At 27.9% G+C, this 20,586-nt stretch overlaps 2 protein-coding genes across 4 annotated transcripts in view; one reads left to right on the forward strand and one right to left on the reverse strand.

The window, feature by feature from the left end:
* The first annotated feature begins 1,303 nt into the window (after positions 1 to 1,303).
* Positions 1,304 to 1,994, forward strand: LOC119678705. The gene is made up of 2 exons (XM_038090692.1): positions 1,304 to 1,412; positions 1,487 to 1,994. The coding sequence occupies exons 1-2, from the start codon at positions 1,374 to 1,376 to the stop codon at positions 1,874 to 1,876; spliced, it is 429 nt and encodes a 142-aa protein (XP_037946620.1). The 5' UTR covers positions 1,304 to 1,373; the 3' UTR covers positions 1,877 to 1,994.
* A 3,009-nt stretch (positions 1,995 to 5,003) lies between these two features.
* LOC119678702 (diuretic hormone receptor) overlaps positions 5,004 to 20,586 on the reverse strand; it is a 77,960-nt gene continuing 62,377 nt past the window's right edge. The window contains exons 8-14 of one of the 3 annotated variants that reach the window (XM_038090689.1): positions 19,336 to 19,415; positions 12,334 to 12,444; positions 10,975 to 11,160; positions 10,782 to 10,906; positions 8,908 to 8,958; positions 6,847 to 6,917; positions 5,004 to 5,437 (exon numbers count right to left, since the gene is read on the reverse strand). In XM_038090689.1, the coding sequence (XP_037946617.1) occupies positions 6,875 to 6,917; positions 8,908 to 8,958; positions 10,782 to 10,906; positions 10,975 to 11,160; positions 12,334 to 12,444; positions 19,336 to 19,415 (596 nt within the window). In that variant the 3' untranslated portion in view covers positions 5,004 to 5,437; positions 6,847 to 6,874. Of the gene's footprint in view, positions 5,438 to 6,776; positions 6,918 to 8,907; positions 8,959 to 10,781; positions 10,907 to 10,974; positions 11,161 to 12,333; positions 12,445 to 19,335; positions 19,416 to 20,586 lie in introns of those variants that run through there. The other 2 variants (XM_038090690.1, XM_038090688.1) reach the window with 2 other exon arrangements.

Below are 20,586 nucleotides of genomic sequence, written 5' to 3' on the forward strand. Positions count from 1 at the left end.
ATACTGTTCTATTCGCAAGCTTATATTAGTTTGGTCAATATTATTTTTAATTTTTCAACTTACACCTAATTTGAGTTCAAAGCTGATCAAACCATATATCTCCAGACATCTAAGCCTCTCGCAATAATGGGTTGAAATTCAAGAATCAAGACTTAAGAGGGTTAATAAAAATTTTTAATTCTGATATATGCAAAATTTTTGCCCTCAATAATTTTTACATTATAATTTTTTTATAAGTAAATAATTTATAGTTAATTTTTGGTGCAGTACAGGGACCGAACATTTTAAAATAAAACTCAAAAAATAATAATTAAATTTGCTTTATATTATATTCATCAAAAATAACTCTTATATTATGCTTTTGATTTTAAGACCTACAAATAACTGTTATTTTTGTTTTATAAATATAAAAATCAAGATCAACTCTTATTTTTAAAAACAAAATATAACTCATATTGGCCTGACTTATATTTTTAAAAATGAAAATATAAAATGGATTTTTCATACAAGGCAGTTGCTTTTGTAATTTCATACAAAATTGTTGGGTACACGTGAAGAGTTAATTATTTTTGAGGAATATAATATAAAGCAAATTTAATTATTATTTTTGAAGTTTTATTTAAAAAACGAATGATTTTTATTTTTTAATGATAACTGTTACGGTCCCTGATGCAGTATGCTTATTTATTATTTTTTAAACAACAAACGTTTCATTAATTTTTAACCATCGGTTTAATTTCTTATATTCCACATTATTTTTATTATTTTATTATAAATATTGAGTATATTTTACGAAGCAACTGTAAACCTTCTGTTTCAATTATTTTAAGCTTTGTAACTCAAATATACGTAATTATATTCCCAAAAGAGCAATAATCACTCTTGATATGTAAAGTGAAAACAATGATGTCAGCACCTACTGGATATGCTAAATTTATGTATTACTTGTAATAATTAAAATGGCTAACATCAATGACATAAAAAATCCATTCGTGTATTGGCTAGGACTTTACGAAAGTATTTCGCTTTGAGCTTTATTTGTTTCGAAAAATGAGCGTTGACTGTGAGCTGCGAAATGCGAGCTGTGAGCGTCAGGTGTAATTAGCAATACAAAAATTTCCGTCATTTCAGTTGTAATACCCAGGGAGTGTCTAGCTGAAATTGACGAACATTGAGTGCTGATAAAAAATTTTTTATCTTCTATACATACAATATACTTGAAAAAATAAATTAAATTAAATTAAATTTCAAATAAATTTTTAATGAATTAAATTTTATTTACAAAACAAATTCAACTGAAGAAAGAAGTATATTTCTTTAAGTTAATAGTTCTAATAAAGTTTTGTGGATAAAAGAATATATTTAATAATAAAATGGACAAATCATTTTTTCTACGAATTTGCTTAACATTGGTAAGATAAAAAATATTGTAAATTAGTTCAAATAAAACATTTCATATCTTTACTGATTTTAATTATATTTCTAGTTTTACTTGTTCGTCATACAAGCAGATCAACAAGATGTGACAATCACTTGTGACTTCGATTTGCCAAATTTGAAGGATATGGTTTTGTACTTACCCGAAAAATGTCAGGAAATTTATAACGAGCGTAATACTCAAGAAGAACTCTTCAATTTATATATTGAAGAGTCGAAACAATTTGGACAGTTTTTTGAGCAACTTGACACATATGAGAAAAGAAATTCAACGGATGAAGAATTAACTGTTTATCCATTTGAGGCTAAGTTACGTCAAGATATATACACTACCGCAGATTTAACCAGTTGTTTGGCAAAAAATGAGACCGAAGAGATCTATTTACAGTGCTTAATAGAAAAACGTAAAGAACTATTGAACGTTGTGCCAACAGTTTAAATAAAAATTCTTAGTACCTAACACTTATAAATTGACAAAACAAAATTAAGTGAAGTGATTTATTGTGCTGTATTAATTACAATACAAAGTGAAATTTTAAATGATCAAAGAGAAATTTGCAAGAGTTTAAATTTATAAGATAAATTAAATAAATTTATATTAGTAATCAAAGTAGTACTTACTGAAATAAAAAACTTACTTCGAAACGAAATTTCTAAATACTAAAAGTCAATCTGCTGATATATTTCGACAGATATTTATCAATTAGTTGAAGAATAATTAGTGCAAAAGGATGACCGATTCGTATATATCATGTTGTGTACTGTACTCAGTCACAGTAGGTATGTAATCACTGATTAGATTTCAAAAGCGCACAATGAATTGTATTCAATCCGATTTCCATAAAGTTCAAGTAAAGTCAAGTCAAGATATTTCATCTTAGTCAAATAATAGCTATATATAAGTTACATTTTATTTGTTGCCATCGTATCGAGTACCGAGAGTATCGTTAGCATTGTCAAAACGTTCAATAAATGTTGCCTGTTAATTATTTGTAAATTTTTAACCCTCTAGTTATGTTATAATATACCTTCTGCTCAAAAAGTATCCGGATTTTGTTGTTTGTTATAATATAATAGATCTTTTTCAAAAATTTTTTTTGTGTTATGTTGGTGCACCCTTTCTTGACATATGGTACAAATTTGAGCGGCATCTGTGAATTAGTTTGTTTACAGCAGCTGTTAATGTGAGACTACCTCAAGGCATTTAGTGATTTTTACTATGGAAAATTCTTGTTGTACGCGATTTTTTGACCAAACACGGCACCACTGTCATCGCTCAGGCACCATATTCGCCAGATCTGGCGCCGTGCGACTTTTTCCTGTTCCCGAAACTCAAATTGCTCCTTCGTGGTAAGCGTTTTGAGTCGATTGAATCGGTAAAACAGAATTCGCCGAAGGAACTAAAAGCCATACCTGCACGGGCCTACGAAAAGTGTATGGAAGATTGGGTTCAGCGTTGACATATGTGTATCGCTTCAGAAGGAGCATATTTTAAAGGAGATAAAATAAATTTGAAATAAAATTCAAATTTGTGTGTTTTATTTACAAAATCCGAGTACTTTTTGAGCAGAAGGTAACTTTCAAACAATTTATTTTGTTTGGTCAAAATTCACAAGTTGATTCATTTGTATTAAAAAATGTGTGCTGATATTTATAAAAATGGATATATATATATATATATAATAGATTCAATATTTGTTAGAGAGTCTCATCTTTCTAACGACTTCTATGTTTTACAATAAAATTATGATAGGCAATGTTTAAATACGATACATATATTTAACATTTAAAATACAATATTTCTATAATCCAGAATTATTTAATGTTTCTGTTAAAATTATTATAACTATTATTAGTATTGTACTTCAAAACATTAAAAGTTTTGAGACTCAGACACTGTAATTCAGAGCTGGAATAGCATATGATTGTGCAGAAATGTTACAAGTATATTTTTTGTATCCCTGAATACTTTTGTAGGATTATTATTATTGATATGTAATATGACACTGCGACCGTCTGTGCCGCCTTTAGGGTTTAGAGTAAGTCTCTAAGCATTGTTGCTTCTATAAGAAATAGTCTAAAACCTACTTTACAGAGTTTTATTGGTTCTTCCGTAAGGATATACAGTTCGAGGAGTATATTCCGTATGCGCATTAGCACAGGACCTTCTAACAGCATATGAGTGGTTGAATCTTCATTCCCTTCGCAAAATCTACAGTTTGTATCCGTATATATGCATAGTCTCGTAAGGTGGTCTTTTCGTTTACAGTGTCCTGTTAAGATTCCTGTGATGATTCTAAGTTATTCTTTTGATAAGAATAACTTATAGGAATTCCTGATATCCCTATTGTTATAATAATAATAAGTGATTTGGATTATATTAATTCTAGTAGATTATCCCAGTAATCCTTTTTGTTTTGGTTCTCCTTCATTTTTACTATGTGTGGCTGCTCCTTTCCTGGCTAGTTTATCTGCGTATTCTTAGAAAACTTTTTTGTTTGGTCGTTGTAACCAGAAAAAAAATTTAGAAAAGGTTGTATCTGTTTGGTCAGTATATCTTCTTTGCTTATTAGTGAGTTATATTGTATTATAATACAATATATCATTTTGACCAACAGTGTTTTAGTGTTTAACTATAGGTGTTATTAGACGTTAAAGGTATTTATTGCAAATCTTAAAAACTGATTACATATTTTATAATTTATAACAAAATTTTAAAAATAAGAATTATTATGTTACACTTAAAAAATTAGTGAGTAACCATTATAACATATGTATAAGAGTTGGTCTAGATAAGAGCCATTTTTAACTGTTATATCTAAATACTTAATCAAATAGATAAAATTTAAATTAAAATACTAAACTCACATATATTTAAAAATGCAGACATCCATATAAAGACGTTCTTTTTATTAATACTCTCTTTTTGTGCAATTTCCAACCTTTTTATTTTTATAAAATGGAAGTCTATGTTTTTTATTCTGATGACGCTGATGTCTATCGCTCTAGAGCCGTTATTACTGTATATGCTGATGTGCTAATAAGGATCCGTTACCCATTTTCCTCTGCATCTTGCAGCAGAAAAATGTAGGATTTTATGAACGAGCAGAACTCTACTGACCATACGCTCTGCAATTGTTTACTGTGACACCACTAACAAAATTCCATATCATTCCTTTAAAAATTTCTTAGTTAAGTTAGTTATATATAGCTTAGCTTAATACTAACTTGTTACTGATAATATTTCTATAAAAGATACTTTGCTTAGCAGTTTGTCCATTACCTTTCCGAATGACATAGAACATAGACTGTTTCTATGTTTTTTATGTAATTAAATTTTATACCTTGTAATAAATATATACTTTCTTATTGAAAACTAACTATAAAATGAAAACACTGAAAGGTTTCTACATTATTTGTTGTTAAAATATTATACATATTTTATAATAAAAACACATTCTACATATATTATGAGTTTACTTTATTGAATGAATTTTCAAAATTTGCAACTATAATTTTAGGCGTTAATATTAATTATACATATAATTTATTTTATAAATGCTGAATGTAATTATTTTCAATTTTTGTTAGTTGTACTTCATTTTATTTCTAAAAGTCCATCAAATGGAATTTGGCATTTCATACTGCAGTTAAATTCAATTAGGTTCTTCGATATTAACGACATTAAATCTTAGTAATGAGTATTGAAAACTTCCTATTAATGACTGTTGTTGTGAATGGTGGAGTTCAGCAGATTTGCTGTTGGGTGCTCATTTCTGATGTGCTTTGTTTTTGTTTATTTTGTAAATTATTTATTTAATGAATTGACATGAATGTAGTTATTTCAATATTGATTGATGTATTGAATCTTCGCGGGCATTTAATTACTCTATTTTTCATTCTTAGTTGCGCTCAAACAAATTCTGTACGAGTGCTGGAATTTCGTTTCATTAGAAACCTGCTGCGCTAGGGACGTACCGAAATCACGTACTCCTCTGTGCTGTGGTGTAAAAATACATTATACATCAATTAATTAACTTATAGTAAACAAAATATTATATGCGGAATAAAGAAATTTATTTGTACAAAATTTTTTAAATATTTTACTATTAATTTCATTACAATTAATATATGTATTTTTGGTTATATAGAATACAAATTATGTTTTATCTTTTAACATAAAGAAAAATTTTATAAAAAAAATATTAAACATATGAAATACTTTACGGCACATATAAAATAAAAAATATTTAAACAAATTTTTAAGATATTAATCGAAGCAACAAATTTGAGAAATTACTTCAAAAAATAAAAAAATGTGATTGATATTAAAATAAAACTACATCGTCATTAAAGTAATATTGATTTTGATTTGAATAAATATTGCACTTATAATTATTTATGTCGTATATAGATATTTTACTATCAAAATTACTATAATATTAACTTCAAACGTTGATTTTTTCATTTTAAAAATTAAATTAAAAAAAATGTATGAGTCCACATTATCAGTATATATCGCGATAAAAGCACTCTAAAAAATCGTTAAGCATAGAATACTCAATAACTTCAATTTATTTTAGTAGAAGCCCAACTTTTACACAAACTTTTTTATAGCTTATGTGCGCTTTCATTTAACAGCAAAGATCATATTCAATTATTTTATTATTTTAAATAATATCAGGGTGATTCAAAATTTGGAATATCAAACTCTATTGTGAAACAATAGTGTACTCCATTACACACAAAGTAGAATCACACAGAATCATATTGATTATTGCAAAGAAATTGTATATACAAAATAAATTTGGAAACGAAAGAAATTTTTAATTAGTTCTTATTCTAACAGAGTACTTGAGTAAGTTAGGTTATGTTGCAATAGCAATGGTAAAGATCCCGTTTTAAAACCATCTATTATCTTTCATAGTACTAATATTGCTCTTTGAACAGAGGTCTAGCAGTTAACTAATATTCTTTAGAAAGATTGGTCCACTACAATGTTTAATCTTTGTTTGATTTCGTTTTATTCCAAATTTTAAATACCCTAATTAAAATTTAAATTAGAGTGTTTTTTGAAATTTTTTTAAATTTACTGAATTTCTTTACATAAAATATGTATTCTGTTATTTAAAATATAAAAATTTTACGATTCTTAATAACAAGAAATAAGCATTTGAAAGATACAATTATAATTACCGTAGTAACATACTTATCGTATGAATATACTTTCTTATTTCAAGTTAACATCCTTCATATATGTTCAATATTATGTTATTCAAAAACTTAAAATTATAAAAATTATTATTAAATTAAAATACACAGTTAGGGATACTAATTACATAAAAATTAAAAAAATAATATTCTTAAACTTTAAAATTAATTAAAAATAATTGCAATAATAACTAATACTTAAATGAAGATGTAATGTGTCTGTGTGTTACTCCATATGACCTGTTGGTACTGGACTCGTAGATGTGAGCCTTAAAAAGAAGCAAAAAAAAGTGTTTAATAACCAAAGTTCTGAAGAAGCTAAGCAAAAAGAAAAATAAACAAAACAATAAGTTATATAAGTATAAGTCTTAAAATAATTTCAGAACTGAAGCAATCAAAAAAAAAAATCGATAAGTTATATTCAACTTATTATTATTATTATTATAGACTTGAAATTTTATTATTTGCGAATAAAATCAAAACTCTGTTTAGGTTAAATGACTACCTATACTATTACTTCCACACCGAGCGAAGGATTATATCTAATTTAATAAACAGCTTTCCACATATATAATAAAATGTATATTAAACAATGTAATCTTTGTCTTAAATAATATATTAGTTCTCTACAGCTATTATTCGATGTATATTAATATATGTTTGGGCCTTTATGAGTTAAAAACGAATATAATCAAGATCTGTTTCGATTACAGAGGTGGCAAAGGATGTGTATATGACGGATGTGTATTTGACGGATATGTATATGATGGATGTGTATATGACGGTTATCCTCTTGCTCCCCACTGATTTCTTATTCACATTTTTATTGAATGAAATACCATATCAAATTTTCCCTGAAAAATAAATGGTTTTCTAAAAAATATGTGGTTTTTTCGTTAGAAGCACTTATAAATAGTGTCTACCTTAGGACTTTTCAGCCGATATAGAAGCTTTTGGTAGTTCAGTTATTGCTTTTGAGAAATGAAAAACATATTTCCTTGTTTCTTAATAAACTATTAATTTTTTATAGACTTCCTCTTGTATTGTAAATAACTTACATATATATGTTATTTATGTTATATTCTTTAGCCGATTGTATAGAAGTCTTAAGTATTCCTAGCATTTTGGTAGGGCATTTCAGTGATCTATTTCGTTTTATTTTCTGTAATAGTTGTTAATCATTCACTATTTTATATTACAAATGATGCAGTCAATGTATTGATAGTATCACAATAAAATTTTATCACTTGGAGATTTTTTAAACTCGATATTCGTTGTATGTATTAAACGATTATAGAGAATGAAAATGGTTTACACTTTACACTTGTTTATATGTTTCCAGTTTATGTATCGATCCACTTATGATAAAAAAGAAGTTAGATTGTTGATAGTGTTCTGGAAAAAATAGTTTACTAGGACTTTGTTTAAGATTTCGCTTAAAATAAATGATAGCAATTTTAAAGTATGTATACGAAAGATATCAGATATCTTAGCCAAACGCCATTCTTAAGCTTTGTAATCGAAATTTCTTAAATCACATTATAGTAAGGTAAAGAAAAATAATTTTTAGGAATTTTTCATCTAAATAATATACACAAAAAAAACCTGCATCTTTAGTTTCTTGAAATTTTTTTTATGCATACTTTTTAATTTAATATGTGCTATGGATGTAAAACATATTTTCTTATTTGCTGTTTATTAAGTTGGTAATCATATTACGCGAATCGTATAACATGTGGCAGATCCCCCGTATTTTTTCTATTGTATTAGTTTTAAAGGAAACAAGACATAGAAAAATTATTAATGTCATGCAACATTAGATAAAAGATATAACCACATTAAAAAACTACATGAAAGCAACATTATTTTAAAATGCATATGAAATGCTTCTGGTTCCATGAGGATGTCATGTGGAGTCAGTAGTACACGTTTTCAGCTTCTAGTTTATTTATTTTGCTGGCTTATCCTTGGTTGCTAACTCGACTATGTAAAATAGAAAATGTTTAATGTTTGTGTACTGAAGACGACATCGAAAGATGGAAGACGCAAAATGCAAATGTGGGCGTTGTAAATGAGCCGAGAAATGTATTCCGGAAGGGTTGTGTGGCACTTTATTTACTTTACTAATGACAAAATTGTCAAATGCAATTAAGCATATCAACTGCATTAAATCATTAGAAACTTTTAAACAAAAAAGGCAATGTAAAAAAATTTAATTAAAAAATGTATTTTAAAATACAATTCATTTCTAAATCTTACCGCAAGCTCTCTGTCCTAGATCTGTGTGAATAATCCTTAGAAAAGCGATATCTGAAAAATAAAATATATACTATAAATAAGAATAAATTAAGTAAAATAAGTTTATAGTCCAATTCATATACTTTATAAAAGTCAAATATTTATTAGTAGTAAAAACATTTTTACATATGAGTGTTTTAAATAAATATAATTAAATAATAGTAAATGGAACTTTAAAAGGAGCAATAGTACCCTTAAAAGAATATTTTTGTCTACAATAAATTTCTTAACTGAATTTCTTCTAATACGCTTAATGAGCACCTGAATTTTCAGAAATATACCTTTTAAGCGAGCGGCACTTATTCTACATGCTAAATAAATACCAGAATGGAGAAGTATTCTATTTCCAACATAGTCAATACTTTAGTATTTTTCAAGGCAATTATATAAAATGTTGCATGAGGTCTTATTCTCTTCTAGACAAAGATTATTTTCCATTGTTTCAGGCATGTTAATCTTGTGAAGCCATATATTGCAAATACACATCCAGATTACCTGTCAATATGTCTATTAAATTCTATGAATTGAGTTTAGTGAGAAGTACACCGTTCGTTTGACAGTTTTCTAAAATATTTTTGTTTCCTATAAATGACAATATAATGAAAAACTGAAATGGATAGAATAAATGGTCTTAGAATACAGCTCCTTGTCAGAAAGAGAGACAAATTTACTCCACAAATTTAGCCATTTATCAACACGTATCGACACATCAATACATTATCGGCACAACTTAGAATTTTCTTCATTTAGAACGCAACTTAGCCTAACTCGCACACATCCTTAATATCCTGCAACTAAGAGTCTTTTGTCGCACACCACAATGTCGCAAGTTTTCTTCGAGTTTTTTAGTGGACTTTTGTTACTTGTTACAATTACTGTTACGCAAAAATTGAAAACTATACAAGTCGTGAGGCTAAAGAACTAGTACATTATTCTACCACCTTGGTAAGAGATCTCTTCTCAGTAAAATAAAACTGCGCATATTAGCAGGCTATCTAATTTAACATTACATTGTCATCTTAACAAGAAAAGTCTGTAGAATACGATAAAATAACTGCTCTGTTTAGAACAAGATGAGATCCTAAACACATTCTTTGTCACTGTTTGGTTTTGATATGGACCAGGAGGATCTAACTAGCTCGAGTGTTCATATGAGGGTTAATGAGGAAATACTTATCAGGTTAAATTTTAATCTTTATTTAATGAGTTAAGTGTTAAGGTCAGTTACTAACATTAAAGATCTACGATAGTCGAAACGCTCTGCTACATTAGCAGCTAATAACCTGTTTATTTCCATTATATTCTATGTATATTATGAAGTTACTTGCTACTAAAGTAAAAATATTTCTTGAATATATTTCTCTAAAAAATGAAGTTACTTGCTGCTAAAGTAAAAATCTTTCTTGAATATATTTCTCTAAAAAAATTTAAGCGGGTTTTGTGATAACTACATTTTAAATTTATTTCAAAAAAATTCACATTTTCTATAAATAGAAAGAAAGTGACTTTTTTTCAAAAAATAACAGTTCATTGTGTAAATTATTTACTATGAAAAAAGATGAATGTATACATTAAAAATATTACTCGACAAACAATGTATACAATTAAACGAAATGTTCGGGGAAAAAAAAGACTTAAAATCACAAGAATGAAACGAGAGTTCAGTTATGTAAAGTAGCCACAAGCGACTCAAAATTAAAAATAAATACAATTCACATAGAATAATACGACAACAACGATTAATGTTTATGCATATTAAAGTGAAAAAAAAAACAACAAAAATTCAATAAATATCAATTGTTTAAGTGCAGTACGTACAGTATTCAATTATTTACCTTCGATTTCGTTGGGAGTTACCACGGCTTATGTTGCGATTGTCACGCCATCTGTCAAAGCGATGACGCAACGTTTGTCGTACCTCTGAGTTGAGAAAGCAGAAGAAAAGTGACACGAAGAAACCCTAAAATATCATATAAACTTATTGCATTTCAAAAATTGAAAATGTTACTTCATAAAGATTTAACTTACCTGTGTGCTTATGAGAAATGCACGTATAATCTCAAATAAATTTCGACTAATACCTTGTTCTGGCCCTGTCAGCACAAGTAAATAGGTTATACCGAATAATGGTATTAAGACTAATAAAGCTTTTGCTGCTTTGTGATATTGGCGCGTTTCATGTGTATTAGCTGAACGCAACTTTGTGATAAGCACCTGTAAAATATATTTAAAGAAAATCTTTAAGAATAGTTTGAGAATAAAAATAAGAATATAAAAGTAATATACTATATAAAAAATTATTTTCAAAATAAATACAATGAACAGTTATGGGTAAAAAGCTCAAATAGATCTTAAAATATTACTTTTGCTATAAATAATTATAATAAATATTATTTAATAGTAATAAATTACATAAAATATTGAATGAAGCATTAAATAGAAAATGGTTTTTTTATATCTATTCGTTTTTCTCAAAGACATCATTCAAATTGAACTAAAAATAATTGCTTTGTTCCAGAAGTAATCAAAAAATTATTGCAGTACTTATTGGACCCAATACCAAAAGTATGTTTGAGTTGCGTATATTTCATCAATATTTTTTGGGCACAAGTTCACGTATTGGGATTGCACTTGATTTAATTTTTCAAAAATTAAAGAGACACTATAAACTGTTTTTGCACAGAAAATTCTGTGGTCTATTGAAAATAATTTGCGCCTTAAAGGCGCAAATTCTAAAATTTATTACTAAACAGCACTGTTTTCCCTTAGTGCCGAGGCACAAATACGTCGGCTCTCATGCCGGAGTTTGAACCCGAAGCACTCTGCATAGCATGGCCCTTATAGGATAAATTCATGTTTAGAAAAATTTCAATAAGTTTTCAGTGAATAAGGCATTAGAAAAATTGGTTTTTACTCAGATACTAATAAACAGTATTTCTAGCTTCCTCTATTTACATCTCCTTTATCTCTATCTAAGATTTTATATTTTCTCTCCCAAAAGTTCTAAAGTCTTTATCGTTGTAATTAATAACACGTGTGTTTGATAATGGTAGTCGTATGCGCTAGACTGAAATAAAAAATCTGTTTCTGTTCCCGCATAGATTCATTCTTTCAAGGTATGCTTATTCATCTCACTTTCTGTTTTTTTACAATATTTTACAATATTCTTTGCATTTATTAACCGGATTAGTTTTTCATTAATTTTCAGATTGTGGTGTATGCTGCATGATTTGCAACAAAGATTCTGCATACAACTTGTCTTTTAAATATTAATGTGAAGACATATATGGAGAAGTTCTTTAATATTTTTCCTTCACTCCAATAATTACTTACTGAGTTATAATTGTATTTCTGTTCAGTACATATTTTTTAGGTTACTTTACTTACCCACATAATACGTAAGAGAAATATTAAATTCAATATTAACACCAATGATGCTGGACCTTGAAATATCCAGTCAATTTTAGATTCTCTCATCCAAGAGCAGTCAATGTCCAACTAAAATGTGAAAGAAAATACAATTAATATATCTCCATAAATGTATATATATATACATATATTATTTTTTTATACTCAAAATATATATATTAGAAATAAATGAATTATTTTATTAAGATAAAATCTACAAGGCGGCATATGTAGATAATAAGCACCCATTCTATTCTAAGGCACGTCAGACTACAAGTACCAAAAGGAAATATGAGTAGAAATAGAGGAAGGAAATAGGAGTACAAACAGAGAAAGGAAAGTGTACATTTGTGCGGTTTTTATAACAGTTTTTTCTTTTTCTGTAATAAAGCACAACAAATTAACACAGCGAAGAATAGTGGGAATGTGTTCTGAATAACCGCATACGATTACACGCCATTGTGAACAACCTCATTAAAAACGAGATCACGTTCTAATGGTGGCATATAGCTGAAGTAATTTGGTTAATAAATAGGAAGTTGGAAATTGCATTTAATTTAAGTAAGTTAATGCATATATTTAAAAAAAAATTGTATAATTAATATGTAATAGTTATATTTAAATATTCTTTTAACATTCATATGTTACTCATCATATGCAAGAGAATGTTATTATTTATAGATTTTTTTCATATTTTTTTTGTCTTATATTGTGAAAAAATTTAATGGTTTATTTTTAAATTACTTAAAAAAATAAATAAAAGTGAAATTGACTGTGTTGCATCACTGGGCCCTCCCATGGATATAAAATAACAAAAAATCGAGCATGTATCCATTGGCACTTTATTACCAGCACAGCGCAATATGGACTTGCCTTTGGCACCTGCAGTTCAGTTACACACTGGTTTCCTCACCGCAGCAGTGCATTCACCACACAATGAAAATACAGATTGTAATGAAAATTCAATATCATCGAATGGACTATTCGTTTAGACTTAGAATAGTTTGTTTTTGGTTTTATTTCGCATAAATTTAGAAACGTGATTAAAAATATTCGAAAAAATACAGGTGTGCACTATTTAAGTTTGAGAAAAAGTGGTTTCATATTTAAAAAATATAAATGACAGTTATATACATTTAAAACTGTATATAAATTAAATTTTGTATTTAATTAAAGCACAGATATTAGTAAATAATAAATAATTAAAAAATAATTCTTTTAATCATTTTGAGAATGGTAGAAATGAAAAGCCAGTCAAACTTGCGAAGAAGGGTGCAGCGGGTTAGCTTATAAGCCCACCCCTTATAAATCTAAATACAACTCTGTATACTGGCATCAATTTTCGTACTTTGATTGGCCGTTATATAAACTAATTGTTGTAGAACGTAAATTTAGTAAATATTTTCAAAATTTTCTTGTAAATGAAAAATATTGTTATCTATCAAATAAAATTTATTTCTGCACAACTTATACATAGTTATTTAAAAATATGTACTGTTATTATGTTAGGGGTCCTAGACATCTATTGTGTCCTGTTCATAAATTTATAGTGTTTCCCCAAAGTTCAAAGTTATTGCGTCTACATTACAAAGTTTAATTCATCCGGTATGAGATGCCGACCCAGCTTTTTTCGTTTATCATTGCCAATCAAACACTCAGTATGTGTTTCGAGGTCTTTCTTTCCTACAAAACTTACTTAAAATTTCCATTAAAGTATGTTCACAGTTTAATAAAGTAAAAGTTGAACGGCACTGAGACTGTTAATAGTGTCTGGCACTGATGCACAAGCGAAAACAACACCTAGGAGGATATTTCGTGTATCATAAGGATTTGAGACTAGGAAAGATAGGCTCTATACTGTCTTTCATTAAAGAAATCGGACTTGGATAAACACTCTAATAAGACTAAGGGGCACAATAGATCTTTTAAGTCAGAGTGCACTACTCCTTTTCAAATAATAATAATAAGGTAAAAGTTTAACCTACAGTGCTCTATCAAAATTTCTCTAATGATGCTTCAATTATTTTTGCTTATTATTTTTGTTTATATCTATAATGTGGTATTATCAACATGCTAGGAATTATTCAAATTTTTTTTTAAATTAGTTTTTAGTCTATGAGTTTCTGTTTTCATATACATATAAATAATTAATTAGAGTATTATATCTATTAGCTATATTTGCAATAATCCTTTTTTACAATAAAAATCACTGTAGATTTTTTTGGAAGTATAACATAAACCAACAGTTTCAAATTCATTCATTTTATTCATTTAGATAAATTTTTCTAATGTTAGCATAAACGAACAATTGATTTTTGTTAAATTATTTAACTTTTACAAGTAAATATTCTATTGTTTTTTACTCACTTTTGTTTATGTTTCGAAGTTTGTTTTATTATACCAGACATAATAAAACAGCTAAATACACATACCACATACATATACCAAGGAAATAAAAGGTTCATTATTTTTCTTTCATTATTTTATTTATTTTAATAATTTATTAGCCCTTTTATGTACCAAACAATGCCGAAGCATGTTCCACATAAACGCACTTAACCTTTTTGCCTGCCTCTTTAAATATTCAAATTTCGTTTTTATCATTTATTATTTAAGTTTTCAACTGCCCTTTAAGTGATTTTAGACCATAAATTTAAACCCCTAAAGAAATTCACTGGCATACGTGACGTATGAGTAACATAAATTGCACTACTAGAGTAGTAGTGCCAAGTGTGGCAACTCAAGCGAGGGTTTCGTTGAGGCCGTAAGTGAAGTTAAACTATTTTTGAAAAATTGGCTACACTGGAATTTTCTAACTGCAGATTTATTACATTCACAAAAAAATTCTTACTTTTTTCACTTCACTTTCATAAATAGTTAAAAAAATGTATCTTTATTGACATTTTGTTCGCAGAGAATTGCTGACAATTATTCCACTTCGAAGAAAAAAAAGCAAAACAGGGAAAAATTACATAAAACCGATTTAGTTAGAATTGGTAAAAACTTTATATTTCAACAAAATTTTGCTATTAACTTAATAAATCATAAAAGCGATACATAAAAAGATATGATAACTCAAATGTACACAGAATGGCTTTTAAAGTCCTTCTCTGTTCTAATAACTAAATTATGTGTTGCCAACTATGTGTGTTTACCACGAACGTTGGTTTTTTAGGGAGCTAATGTAAGTGATATAAATTGTATTCAATTTGATTCAATTTTATTTTTGTGTCAAAAACTTGATTTTATTTTTATTATTGCCCATGTAATGTTAGTGAAATAATTAAATAACAATTTTATAAACTTCAGAGGTATATCAAAGATTTTTGCAATAATTTTATCACAAGTTATATATTAGGTTAGGTTGTAGCGACGATCTATAGGGATCCATTTATTTCTATTTGTTACCTTTTAAAGGAAAAACTCAGACGTTAAAAACCATCTTTAACATTTGGCAAAACACCAATTTGATAAATTACATTTAATGGGATGTCTTGCTTTTGACAAAGATCCTTAAAAAAGAAAATCCTTATAATACGAAGACGGTGAGCGCATGGACTGGACAAGAAAAAAGCAGACGAGAAGCACTTTCATCGTCCTCTCTACAACTACCACAGATATTATTATAAGGGAGATGCAATCTTCATGGGTTCTTAATCTGTAATGACCTATTAATAAAACTACCATAAGACTAATATCTTTACGGGGTATCTTAATGAGAGTATTGAATTTCTTTTTAGTGGAACGTGTCCAATTTACATACATATCGTTAATTGTTCCCAACTTTTAATAAAAGTTTCAGCACAAAAATAATTTAGTAAGTGATTTCCTGAAGCAGCGCGTCTGGCTAGCTCGTCTACTTTGCAATTGCCGAATATATATGTATGACCCACATTAGAAAAATGTTGAACTGTGTCATTATCTGATTTAGAGATGTATGGTTGGACTTTAAAACAGTTTGACTGTCTGATAGCATGTATATAACATATTTCTATTAAATATGGTTTCCACTTATTGGCAAGCTAAAAGTATATATTAGATAATATATATATAAATTGTTTATATTAATGCAATATTTATATATTAGATAATATGTATATATATATAATATTTATATTTATCCAATCCAATATTATATATTAGATAATAACACTCATTTTTTATCACTAGCTGGTGTTGGTACTCATATAACTATCAACACTTATACATATTCATTTAATATCTCGCATACGACTGAACAAGCTCATAAGAACTAATGTAGATAGATAGATAGATTTTAAACGGGTTAGGAACTTGTCACTACGTCACTGCATCCTTTAAAGAATATTGTGACAAATCCACTTTAGCTCCATGGACGAGCAGCAGTTAAGAACGCCATTATGTCATTTGGAGAGATGTTGCCTAATTCCGTTATAAGTGTGAATTTTGTGACACATCCTTTTTAGTTCCATAGACGAGTGGCAATTAAGAACGCAATTATGTTCTTTGGAGAGTTGTTGCCTTATTCCGTTATAAGTGAATAGGCACTTGATAAGTACCGAAGTTTGAGTCTGGCGAGATTATCACAGTGACAAAGAATGTGTTCTGCTGTTTTCTCTTCTTTGCAACAAAGTCTGCAGCTATCGTCACTTGTAATACCTATCGTCACTTGTAATACCTCGGTTCGATAGATACTTATTTACTCCGCAATGTCCAGTGAGAAACCCTGTGACATGTCGGATGCCATTTTTGTTCAGCTTTAGAAGCTCCCTAGTTCTGGTTTTTGATCGATTTGACATTAATTTTTTAACATGTCTACAGGCAATTACATTATTCTAATCAGTCTGAGCTGCTCTTTCCAACCATTGAGAGAGAAAAATAGTGTACATCCAAACTCAATCAAGCGTTAAAAGCTCCTTAGTTCTGGTTTTTGATTGATTCGACATGAATGAATTGCATTATCCCAATCAGTCTGAGCTGCTCTTTCTAACCATTAAGAGAGAGAAGTAGTGTACATCCAAACTCAATCAAGCGTTCTCGAATTATAGTCATTTACGATCATTTGTCAATCGCAACGATTATTGAACGCCTTTGGAAACTTGCTTTACGGTGTGAAGAGTCATACAAAAAGATGTATAAAACCAAATGTCTATACTGCAAATCTCTTGTAAAGCATGCCTTAAATGATCCTAGTGTGAACACGTCTTCTTTATAATTGGTCTTCTTTATAAACAGTCCTGTATGCTTTTAAACACACTCCGTGTGTATGAAATAGATTTTTTTAAAAAAAAGTATTTTTAATTTTATTTTAAATAATTTCATTTTAATTTTAAATAAATTTATTAAATAAAAGGAATTATTTTTTCATTAAAAATACCTTTTCATCAAAAAAATCTGTTTTAGAAAATTTACAAAATGAAAGCGTTACGGTTAATATTTCCAAAATTCATGGATGGCATTTATATAAATCCAATTTTTATTTAGTACTTTGTTGTAAGCACGATACACATGTGTATCCGAGGTGTACATCGATTTAGCAATAAAAAAGAAACTTTATAATAAAACATCAAATACAAGGACATAAAAGGATTCGAAGTAGTGGTAGCTTACTGCAGAGTTTATAAAAAAGAATCTGAAATCATAAACCGCACATTTTCCGCAAAAAATGTAACTCACTGTTAAACCTGTTGATCCTTTTTTTGATTTGAATTCATACAACAGATATGCGTTGCAAATGTATGAGTAAATGTTATTAGCTCGATAGGTTATGGGTTATGGGTAAGGATGCGTATGGGAATATGCATGTTATGTAAATATTTATGAGCCTTTTATTGCGTATTCATAACATGTTAAGTTCAGAATTTATTGCGTTAATACAAAACGAATTTGTGTTACTCATATGAGCACGTAACATTCTTACGTCCTGTACGTCAACATATTTACGGACTGCCAGCCAGCGTACGTGTGCTAGTGTCTTAATGTCCTTTATGTGCTGTGCTTTCAACAACTTTATCCTTACCACAAAAGACAGACTTAAGTAAATTGTACCTTCAGACATGTTTAAAATGAATTTCATTTGAGTTTCATTTTAAATAAATGTATTGTACTTAAGCCTATATGAAAAGTAGACGGACGATCTCTGCACTCCAGAGACTGTTTAAGTCGTTTTAAAATTTATTAGCATTTTATTTTTATATTGTTTTCTTTGTATTTTTTATTTTGCATTTATTAATTTTTAATACTACTAAATACAAAAAAAAAAGTAAATACTTCAAAAGAAACAGTTTACTTTCATAGAATATTTGTTACTATCTTTGGATGTTGAACTCATTTTGAACTTTTCTATTGAACTGAAATCTAAATTAGAATTCACTTGTATTAGTACAAGTATGTACATATGTCATTATAAGTGACGTAATTAATAAAATAATCACATTTTGATAAGAAAATTAATTGAGTCTAGCACGTGTGTTGCATATCGTTAAGGGATTTTCTAATTATTTAATTAACTATGAAATTGGCAAACAGGGAAAACTAAGGCATCGATTACGGAGTATGGATTTTGTCATAACAGACATATCAGTGTCAAGAATCTATGAATCTATATATGTATATATATATGCGTTAAAAAGTAATTAAATACCGTTTTTTATGCAGGCATGTATGATGTATTAAATTATTAATTAGTATCGCTTAATATTAAGTAGTCAATTTAACAAAATTTATTACCAGTTCGGAATTGATTTGATTTGTTTTGATTGAAATGTGAAAATTAATGAGTTTTAAAAGGCGCACAAAACAAATCTATTATACACATGAAGGAGGGCCTTTCAAAAATTTTGCAATATACATATATTAGCCAGAATATTTTTAACAGGAAATGAATAAATAATAATAAATTAGTATTTATGAAGTTGTCAAAGTATTTTGAAATTAAACTTATGTTTTTTTAATTACTTATTTAATAAAACTAGCACAAATTATTTTAATTGTATTACTTACGCCATTAAAATGTTCTGTTTCCAAATTTGGCGCATAAACTTTGGCAATGGACCAAAGAAATACTACAATTGCTGGGCAACCTAAAAAACAATATAACAAATTTGTTAAAAAAAATTATAAAAAATGGTACTTAAATTTCTTTTAAATAATTTATACGAGTGTAAACAAGCTGTTCTATATTAAAATACTTAATTTGAGGAAATGATTTCCTAACACAAAAAATCATAATAAAAAAAGTAAATGGAAATTTAACTTAAATATAATACAAAATATTTTAAATATAATACTTAATATTTATATAAGATACACTTATTTAAATAGAATAAGTTGTGAAGAAACTATTTATCATAAATATAAACGCCTAATTTTTAACCAATACATAGATTATTTTACAAATTTTTAATTCAGTATTGCTTTTATATTAATTTATTTCAGTTAAGTGTGTTTCCAATTAAAGTTCTAAATTTATAAAAAAGAAAAAATTAACATACTTCAAAAAATCATTGCACAAAAGACACTCTAGCAACCCTAAACAAAAAGTAGTCAATCATTTGACATATTTTAAGTTATCTATAAAGTCGGATATGTTGGCTGATATAAAAATTACTAACCAATAAATATTCAACACTGACCAAATTACCGGCCCCTTTCTACACAAAAGAAAGTTCCGAGTGAGAATCAACCAACACACTTCTAAAACACATTAGAATTGAAGTATCTCACAAACACAAAATGACAAGTATCTCACCAACACTATACAATATCTTAACTGCAAAAATAGATACATGGACACTTGTATTCTATATACAACTGAAACAAATGTCACAAACTTAATACAGAAGAACATATATACATAAACAAATTACATCCGAACATATGAATTTCAATTCAATAATGACTTTTATAACCAGAAAAAATAAAATTAATGATAACAATATAGCATGAGGAAACTCCCCAAAAGATCTGGGTTTATTATTATAAAGTGGGGAATACTAAGCAAAGCAATTTAGATTGTCTATTGTAGTAGTCTCAGATATCTTAACCAGTTCTTAGAGTTTTAATAAATATGAATACCTTACGTGATCCAAATGTCATTGGGAATTTGAAGTTAATCTCAAAATGGATTAGGCTGCTATTCTCAGTTATAAGTATTTACAATAAAGCGGTAAATATTTGTCTCTATGATGCCAATTTTGTGAAGATAGTTCCAGTGTCTTGTAAGAAGCAATATGCCAATTCTGATATCATTTT

Source organism: Teleopsis dalmanni, chromosome 2, assembly GCF_002237135.1.
Source record: "Teleopsis dalmanni isolate 2A chromosome 2, ASM223713v2, whole genome shotgun sequence".
Classification (NCBI taxonomy): Eukaryota; Metazoa; Arthropoda; class Insecta; order Diptera; family Diopsidae; genus Teleopsis; species Teleopsis dalmanni.

What these genes read in the sequence shown, in the direction of transcription:
- LOC119678705 (XM_038090692.1), top strand. Translation starts at nt 1,374, where the DNA reads ATGGACAAATCATTTTTTCTACGAATTTGCTTAACATTG. An exon ending in TACGAATTTGCTTAACATTG is followed by an intron (nt 1,413 to 1,486) that starts GTAAGATAAAAA and finishes TTATATTTCTAG; the next exon opens with TTTTACTTGTTCGTCATACA.